Here is a 9,906-nt window from a genome sequence, read left to right as displayed (position 1 = left end):
TTTTTTTTTAAAGTGTGGAATTTGTTAATGAACCACAGATTTTTATAAAAATATGTTACAACTTCATGATGTGCTATTGTACTCTTTGACAACTCTAGAGAACCTTTGCCCTTCCCTATCCCCTTAATCCAAACACAGCTCCCTGTGAAAAAATTATGTTTCTGTTTTGAAGTTACTTCAACTATTCTACTTATGCATACAGTTGTGAAGTACATACAGGGGCTCTACCTGGTAAATTTTCTGGACACTGGGGAACATTTGGAGTCCAGATGTAGATGTCCTGCAAGGTCCATAATCTGTTTCAAACAGGAATTCCCAAGCGAAATATTAAGAATTTCCTCTTAATTCTCTTCAGTAAGATAGCCTCTTTACGTATCCTCAGTAAGAGATTAAGAGAGCCTAACAACAAAAAATTTCCGTGTTATTACAGGATCCCTGAACCAGCAGGAAGTATTTGCACTGTTACTGTGAGCTCTGGAGCAAAACACGTCTATTTTATGAGCATGAACTTGAAAGTATGCCATTTTGCTATTCACTGTTTTACAACAGACTTCTTCCATATAATGGTACTTCTGCCGTGTGGGTATAGTGCCTAAATTAAACTTTTAAAAAACCATGATATTGTCATCAAGTTACTCTTATCTTATGGGAAAGATGTCAAGATTTTAAGAAAGCAGAAGTAAATTGAAACAGATATTAAAAAAGATCACCTCCCCCAGAATGTTATCTAGGAAAAGAAATCACAGTCCTCAGAAGAAAGTTTGCACAGAGAGATTCTGACTGAAAGATAGTGTATAATAAGGTAAAAATACAGGTTGTAATACAAATCTCCGGAAAGGAAAATCTTAACTCACAGCTTCACTTGGAATCTTTACCAGCCCTGAAGATATCACCGAAATTGCATAAATCCTAAATAACCAGCACAAAAGACTGCACCAAGGCATAGGAGATAAGTATTAAAGTATTAAGAGAATGTAATTATTGTGTGATAGCAACTGTTAAAATTTTAAGCTGCATTTCAAGGCAATTAATTAAACTATGCTGCAGTTCAGGAAATGTGTCAGGCTGACACCAAGCAGTACTGCAGAATCAAATTATTTACTGGCATCAATGAGTTTGGCTTCTTTGCAACTGCATAAATACCAGAAAATCTAGACTAAACATGTTTAAAATGAACTTCTCAAGCCATAACTTTGCTAAGCTTTCTTAAATTCATATGTCTTGTCATTAAATAAAGGTCCAAATGGGTGAAAGAAAACTCATAATGTACACTCAGATATGATCCCCACAAGCATTTGTGTACATGAACTATTCCTTAAAGGAAGAGAACAGGGAATCATCCAGAGTTACGTAGTCGGTGACATTCTCTGCAATACAACCAGCTTTAGATAAGCCTGTCAATGTAATAAAATGGAGACATGGTTATCTGAAGAAAATGGAATCAAGACACAGAATCTAAAAATAAAAGCAGACAGTAGCAAGGTTCAAACCTTTATGACAACTGAAGAAGATACCATGGCCTCAAAACCACAAGCACTCTAAAATCCCTATGAAAGCTGGGGATACTACAAATGGGATACATGAAATGACATAAGGCTGGATCCCATGCAGCCTTCCCTTAATGACAGCCTACAGGCATTCTGTTTAATAAAGTACTGTATTTCTGAGATCTGCTGTTGCAGCAGCACTACATGCAAAGTATTCTTTCAATTGGGTCATTCCCCATCCCTTTTACATGTATTTTCTTTATACAATATATGTATAAAAAGACAGAGGTGCATACACATATGTATGTATGTGCAGCTAAAGTATGTATATAAACCCTACAATTGACTACTACAGGCTACTCTCCCAAGGCTTTCTGAAGAACGAAGCAGAAATTTCCTCAGAATCCTTTGCAAACTCAAGCTATATTCAAACCAGTATCCTTTCTCACCTTCTAAAGAACTATATACTGATTAATGGAGGCTCTATATTGCTTCTGCAGTCATTCAAGCACGCACAGAGCATGCTAGATTTCCTCCTGCTATCTTCATCTCTTTGGGTTACATAAGGACATCCTTTCATTTTTGCAAAGCTTGCTAGGTTATTCTGCTTGCAAAGGCACTGAGGAATATGTGTTTAATGCAAACGTGTTTTCACTTTTCACTGTTTTGAAGCACTGACAAACTCTCAAAAGGATGGTAAAAATGTCCCCTCTTTATGCCAAGAAAATGTCCTAGAGCAAAGTCATTCTGAGGAATTTTGATTTCTAAGGTGGGAAAACAAGGTTTTTTTTTTTTAACTTTAGATTTTCCGATTTGTTTGTTTTCAATAGTTCATTGTGTGAACAGGAAGAAATCCTACTGTTTCCTTTGTGTTATGGACGATAGATAAAACCCAGTCATTTAAATAATTAGAGCATCTAAGCTTTCTATCTAATTCACTCAGTCTTTTCTTGTCACAGGTAGCAGGCATTATAGCACATCTGAAGACAAAGACAAGGAACTGGTTCATTTTCCATAGCCTTCTAATATCTGACAAGATCTGACAGAAAACCATGTTTTTAAAAAGCAGATTTGAGCTTGAGGAGGCAAATAAGCGCCTCATAGCATTTCTAGAAGTACAAAGGTTTTACATGTCCTGAATTGGTATTAATTGAAACTGTAGATGCTTTTGCAAATCCTAACAGCAGCCTACTTGCTGACTGTCAGAATACCTAACTGGCAGCACTTGGTGACACAGGGGATGACTCTGACATTACTTTTGCTACTATGTAGGCAATAACCTTCCTGAATTTAGTTCCACAGGACTTCATAGATGATACCTGCTTCAACTCTTGTGTAGTTGCAGATCATATTGTGAAAAAACTGGTAGATGAGACATTAGATCACTTACACACTGATATTAAACACTGTTTTCCACAGACTTAATGTCTTTTTAGATAAGAAGTTTTCACAGTATAAGTGAAACAAGAATTCTAAACTGCAAGGTCCTTCCTGAAAGTAAGAAGGAGGCGATTGTCCCTCACCATTCTGCCCTCATGAGGCCCCCTCAGGAATACTGCATCCAGGTCTGGGCCCCCAACACAGGAAAGATGTGGAGCTTTTGGAGAGCGTTCATAGGGGGTCCACAAAAGTGACCAGAGGGCTGAAGCACTTCTCCTGGAAGACAGGCTGAGGGAGCTGGGCTTGTTTAGCCTAGAAAACAGAAGGCTGCTGGGAGATTTCATTGCTGCCTTCCAATATTTAAAGGGAGTTTATAAACCTGAGGGAAAGCAATTTTTTACACAGGCAGATAGCGAAGAACAAGGGGAAATGGTTTTTAAAGGATGAGGGATTTAGATTAGACGTCAGGGAGAAGTTTTTCACGGAGAGGGTGATGAGGTGCCGGAACAAGCTTACCAGGGAGGATGTGGATGCCCCATCCCTGGAGGTGTTTAAGGCCAGGCTAGATGGGGCCCTGGGCAATCTGATCTAGCACTTGATCTAGCAGCTGGCAGCCCTGCCTGTGGCAGGGAGTTGGAACTTGATCCTTGAATACCCTTCCAACTTGGGCCATTCTATGATTCTAAGATCATTCTCCTATATGTTCCTTTACAAAGCTGCACTAATCTAGTAGCTCCAGGCAAATCATGTCTTTCAGGACTAATCTTATTTTTTTTCTAATTTGTGTAGTCCCCAGTGGCATGAGAGGTGCATCATTTAGCTTGTAAAATTCCTGGTTCTCAGTCAGGCAGGACTGAAGAACAGCTTAGACGGAGCTTAGGCATGCTGAACCACCACATTACCCTGGCTAGGTCACTGCTGCATCAGACACTTCACAGAACATCTCCTCTTGGCTTTTTTATCACATTACAGTGAACGAGCAAAAGAGGGCCAGAAGCACTTCAAGACTTCATAGCATAATCACCAGAGTATCTGAATACTGCGATGGCTCAAAGTCTGAAGTGACCCTGAGAGTTTTGAAGGAAGCCAGGGGACCGTGAAAATAGTCCAGCTCACTTCCTACAGTTTATCTGGTTACGACCATATAGCATAACAGTATTCAGTGAAATATATCCCTCTTTTAAATTTCTATAGTTGCACATAAGCCTGCTTTCCACCTCCCTTGCAATGTGTTTTTTTCAAAATTTCAGTAAAATCTAGTTAACATGCATTACATTTCTGCATCTTGAATGAATATTAGGATGAAACAGATCTGAAATAATTCAGTAGTTTTTAACAGCTTTATATGTTCTACTGTTATGTAAGGCTTTAGAAAATGCATTGTTTATCCCAGCAAGTGTACAACTTACCCTCAGCATAGGGCCATTCTGGAACACATGGGGTTCATCACAAACTACACAGTATTCATTCAATACTGGTATCCGCTGCTCAGCAAATTCAATAGTCTAAGAACAATGAAAATGACAATAACAGCATCTGCTTAAAAAAATTAACAGTCAGCTCATGCTCAAGGGTGTTTCAAAAATGAGTAAGACATGACATCCTACCTGCACAAGAAAGCCACGGTCTCGTACCGGAATGCATTTTGCACCATAGTTTTGCTGCAAGGAAAAAAGTTTAGGCAACTTCAATGTTGGTAAATTCATGATAAGGAAATGATAAAATATTTGTAATTTTTGTATACCAATATACCAATATGTTAATTAAATTATTAATATTTGCATTTAAGAAGATGTCTAATTTGGACAAGCCGTTACAAATGAACAATCCTTTTCCTTGTTCACTGAATGTAGGATGAATTTTTAGCATTTCTTAAACCTGATAAGGTTTCCTATCTCAGCATCTTGAAAACTTTAATCCCGTATGGAAACACCCGCACCTTCACTCCATTCAAATGAACTGACATTTGGTAACTTTCTTTAAATTTTTACCATGTATTGTCTGTCTAAATATGCACTATATACCTAGGCTTGAATGACTAATGTAATTCACAGAAGTGCAGGAAATCTTTTTCTTTTATACTTATAACGATCTCACCTCAGAGAACACCATGCTAACAGGTGCTGAGATCCCACTCAGGTTCCTTCTGCCTTTTTCTTTCAATGTACAACAGTATAAATTAGAAGGTACTTTTGCTGTGTAAGTCAGTAAGGTACACTCCCTTTATGTCAACATCTAATCAGCCCTTGTTTTGAGTCAAAGTCAGGTTGGCTTCTCTTGGTGTGGTTTTTTTTGTTTGTTTGTTTGCTTGTTTTGTAGTTGCTGCTTTTAAATAGGCTTATTTGTTTTAATTCTCTAACTGTCGATTTGGCAACATTTACACTTTTTTTCTTCAGGGAAATAATCTCATCAATTGTATCTGTATACAATATTCAAATATCTTAGGTGAGAACTGAAAAGAAGTTAGGATCCTAATTCATCTCTAATGTAGTGTCAGCTGACCACATTACTCAAATATCTGTTGCCTGTACGTAAGATGTGAAAAGGACTCTTGATGTCCTTTTGCTGACAACAGGAAAATGACACCTGACCGTATATACAGTGATTTTTTTCTCAAAGTAAATGCATTATAGTAATAAAATTTTGGTAGTTTTTATAGACTGTCAAGCAAGGTTTGCATTTTTTCCAGATCAGCCAATAATATCAGTAATGAAATCACTTAGTCAGCTCTTCATTATATCATTAAAATCAATGGGACTCTTCCTATTAACTTAAGGAGATAAAAGTCTGCTAAGTACAGACTGCCTCTGCTGATTCAGAAAAAATAATTAGTATCTAAACTGCAACAGGCAAAAAGTCTGCTAGATGACCTTAAATTAATTTTGTTGTGCATATTACAGGAATCAACAACATGGCATGTAGATAAATGATTTAATGATAGCACATTACTGCTTTTAGATTTGATGAGTATAGCTCATGGTTTATTAAACTGATTTATCACAAGGTACATAACACACTCATTGCAATTTCATTGTTCAGCCTGCACATATTTGAATATATGTATGGCATTTCAAGACAGGATCACCATTTCTGCAGGCTGAGAATATCAAGGTGCCACTGGGCTAAGGCAGTGGAGAGGACTGTCTCCTAAGTAATTCTCCTCACATTTAGCACAGAAAACAGACCAGTTCCCTGAAAGAGCACAGACCTGCTTTTTCTCTTGAGTATAAAATACATCTTTTAAGAGGTGGAAGCAAAATATGTCTTAATTAAGTTTAAGCTCTATCTCCTAAATTAAGAATATGTGTTACTCCTTCTTTTCTCAGTCATTCATTTCTCTAGGGAAAGAAAGATGGGCAGTGTGGGTCCAATTCCTGACTTTCAGTTGTCAGCGTGTTTGAAGGTCAAACATTTTGCAAAACACAGATGTGCAAAAGGTGAGCTGAACCATGACTGGATTTATTTCATTATGATGTTAATCACAGATGAAAAGAACAGAAGGAGAGGAGGCTTGGCACCTGAATGAGCCAATGGATGGCTTTCCCCATGAAGCAAACAGGGAAGTTAGAAATGACATGTATGACCAAGACAATTTTCCTGCATAGCAGCTCACACTGCATCCACCTCCTGCAGTAAGAAAGAAAGAAAGCAAGGAAGTGTGCAATTGAACATTTCCTGTGGCCAATATCTGTACACTGAGCTGTACTCAAGATGAAATTTGGAATCTCTATCTTCACCTAGGCAGATTCTATTTTTATGACGTTTATATGTGTATGCATAGCTGTTTAAATGCACCTTAAAAAGCTGACTTCATTGTTCTTCATTTAAGTATCTGCTAATATATTCCCTAAATATTAAAACTTTTGCATAACAGGCATAACAAGATGTTCAGAAAATAATGAGAAGAGAATGAGCAGAATTTAAAAAATTACTACGCACAGCAGCTTGTGAAGGTGATGATGAAGATGGTGTTAAGATACCAATAAGCCCTGAGGTAAGAGAGAGCCGCCTGCCCTCTGCTATGTTGGACTCCTTGAAAGGCTCCATTTTGGATGATTTAGGGGCATTGGAGTAGGTCTTGCTGAGTAATTTGTGATTCTTCAATCCATCCAATTCTTCCATTCTAAGATTACTGGAGTAAGACCTGCTTAAAAGTTTGTGGGGCTTCAAGGTGCTGTTGTGCTCACATCGAGGATCCCCAGAACATGACCTACTTAATAACTTGTGGGGCTTTAAAGTAATGCACTCCTCCTGCTTGACGGCTGCAGAGCAAGAACGATTCAAGAGTTTGTGCGATTTAATAGCCATTGTCTGTTCAGCTCTGGGGTCACTAGACAACGAGCGGCCAAAGGTTCTGTGAGATTTTGTGGCACACACGTCCTCTGCCTTAACTGTGCTGGAGCAAGTCCTTCTCAGTAGCTTGTGAGTTTTGGAGATGCCATCTTGTTCTGACTTCAGTTTTGATTTATTTTTACCACAGCCAGGTGGAGGATAACTTGGCGACCTTAAAAACACAGAAGGGGAAGACATAGTTGGAGCATAATCAAAACTGAGAAAAGCAAGAAAGTTCAGATATACACACTAATTTTTAAGTGCTACCTGTCTTTATGAATTTAACTAATAGTGATAATAATAGTGAATTTAACTTAGTGATAAACAGAGCCCCACTTCCCTCCCCCAAAAAGAGCAAATGTCATGTCTGCAGAACCAATTTCCCAATACCAAATAGATGTCTTAACTCCCATGTATACATAAACACTCTAGTAGCTATTTAAGTAGAAGTCAAAGCTATATCCTTACAGCGTTTAGTATGGTTCCTACATCTTGAAGCAAACCATTCATTCAGGAAATTATTTTTGAAATTAAAACCATAAAAGACTATAACACATTTTTTATCAAAATATCTCTTTTCTATTTAGTAAAAATGGCATGATTCCATTAAAATTACCATCTTTTAGACATAACAAATTCTATATGCAGATCCTGTGATAGGTATAATGAGCAATGAAACTTGCAGCTGGTAACTCAGCTAGAATTAACTTTTTCTTTATTTAATTTTACAGTCTCACAGTAATCTCAGTGTTTTGTGGAAGCCCACTTGATGCTCTTCTGTCACACTTTAGACAGATACTAGCTCTGTACTCTAGAAATAGGAATGTGAGGAATCCACGTTACGAATACTGAATTAAAGAGCAAAAAGGCTTTTATAAAACAACATGCACATGTACTATTGCTGTAATGTTCACGTTCACCTGTCCTTGCAAAGTAAGAATTAGTATCACATATGTCAAATTGTTTTCCTATAGCTTATAAGCAACCCAATCTTTTTTTGTCTTGAATCAAAGAAAAAAGATCTGAAACTCCAAGGTGTTCACCAGAGGCTGGTAAGTTTCCTCACAGTGTTATCAAATGGCGACAGTGGAAAATGCATATGGAGCTCACTGACTCACTTTTGCAATTAACTCATGACCAGCCTAGGGCGGAAAGGAGGTACGAATGCAGGTAGGGATGGAAAGTCTCCACATCTGGGCTAAAAGTAATCTTTGGAACTGCAGCAGCAGCTGCCATAGCAAGATGAGAAAGACTGGGCTAGCTTTTCTCTCCTCTTTTTGATCAAAACCAAGTCCCAACCTTCAGTGTGCACTGCACAGTGTGTTGAACAGGTTAACTATCTTTGGAAAGACAAATCTTTAGTCATCTTTGATATTCCTCTGTTCTTCAAACATGAATTAGTACCCTCTCTCTCTCTCTCTCTCTCTCTCTCTCTCTAAATTCATGGAATTTAAAATTGCCAATAAAAAAGAATAAATGTTCAAAAGAAAATCACTCAACAGATATTCACGAAAGGTGATCTGTGACCTTTTTATAAGCAGGAAAACATGCTAGAGCAAATAGTCATTTTCCTGAAAGACATAAAATCAGAACCTCATTTTACAGACACTTAAGAGTATGAGTAACTAGAAGAACTCATAATGAATTCCACTGTACTATTCATAAACCATTTTCTTACATTTTTAATACCTTTGTTTTTTGAAATTCTGTGCCTGCATTTCACAAGTGGTGAACTCTCATTTAACTCAAATACTAGAGAGCAGTAGGTATTTAGGAGGTCTTAAATTCTGTCTTGGATTAGTGACTACTCAACTTTAAAAAGATTAAAAAAGTATACACAGCTGTGAAAAGAACTGCTGGCCAGCCCCGAAAATACATAGAAAAATTCTTGCTACTCAAGTAACAGACAAATGCTACCAAGCTAGTAAAATTACAAATACAACTCATTTAACTAAGACAAAATTATTTCCAGTTTTAAATGAATCATGGCTGTTTCAGAGAGCAAGGCACTGACACACTTTCTCTTCACATAGTTACAGAAGCTGCAATAGCGCCAAGTTTGCTTTTGAAGTCATGCAAGGCAAGGACTGGAAACCCATGAGGTAAGATATAAATAGAGCACTTCCCTGTCGAGAAAAGTCAACACTTCGCCTTGTGAAATATGCGGTGGATTTTGTACTGGTTGAGATGATAAAAGCTCATTTTTCTTGCTATTACCTGCGCAATGTAGAAAAGATGTGCAGAGGGGATTTCACCTTTTTGTCAGACACCTTCTTATTGTGCGTACAATTAGATTTCTCTTTGCTATTCTTCCACTGCTGTGTTACAAATGTCTGCATTATTCTGCAAATTAAGAAAGAAAAAAAGAGTTTCTTATTGTAGCCAAGTCAAATGCACCTTAATATTAGTATCCCTCTGTTAACAAAGCAGCCTACATAATGCAAAATCCTCACTCTATAGGCAGAGTTTCTCTGTCACATATGTAGACTGATGAATGGGCAATTTAGTTCCTCAAAATCCTTTCTTTTCCTCTTAGTTAAACTTATTCACATGGAACTCTTATTGAGAATAAAATCTCTGTGAACAACCACTCCAGGACTTAACATACATATGCCTCTCAAGGAGATCTAAAGATAAACTAATTCAGGGACATTTTGTTCAACTCTAGGCGTCTGCCCTGCCAGTGATTGCAGAAGAAAGATCCAGT

At 37.6% G+C, this 9,906-nt stretch overlaps 1 protein-coding gene across 1 annotated transcript; it reads right to left on the bottom strand.

The window, feature by feature from the left end:
* Positions 1 to 273: 273 nt before the first annotated feature.
* Positions 274 to 9,538, bottom strand: LOC104909356 (protein mono-ADP-ribosyltransferase PARP8-like). The gene is made up of 5 exons (XM_010725400.3): positions 9,417 to 9,538; positions 6,807 to 7,371; positions 4,475 to 4,528; positions 4,277 to 4,372; positions 274 to 399 (listed from the first exon to the last, which is right to left on the bottom strand). The coding sequence occupies exons 1-5, from the start codon at positions 9,536 to 9,538 to the stop codon at positions 379 to 381; spliced, it is 858 nt and encodes a 285-aa protein (XP_010723702.1). The 3' UTR covers positions 274 to 378.
* Between the last annotated feature and the right edge of the window lie 368 nt (positions 9,539 to 9,906).

Source organism: Meleagris gallopavo, chromosome Z (assembly GCF_000146605.3).
Source record: "Meleagris gallopavo isolate NT-WF06-2002-E0010 breed Aviagen turkey brand Nicholas breeding stock chromosome Z, Turkey_5.1, whole genome shotgun sequence".
NCBI classification, from domain to species: Eukaryota; Metazoa; Chordata; class Aves; order Galliformes; family Phasianidae; genus Meleagris; species Meleagris gallopavo.
This window is presented reverse-complemented; position numbering and strand designations above follow the sequence as displayed.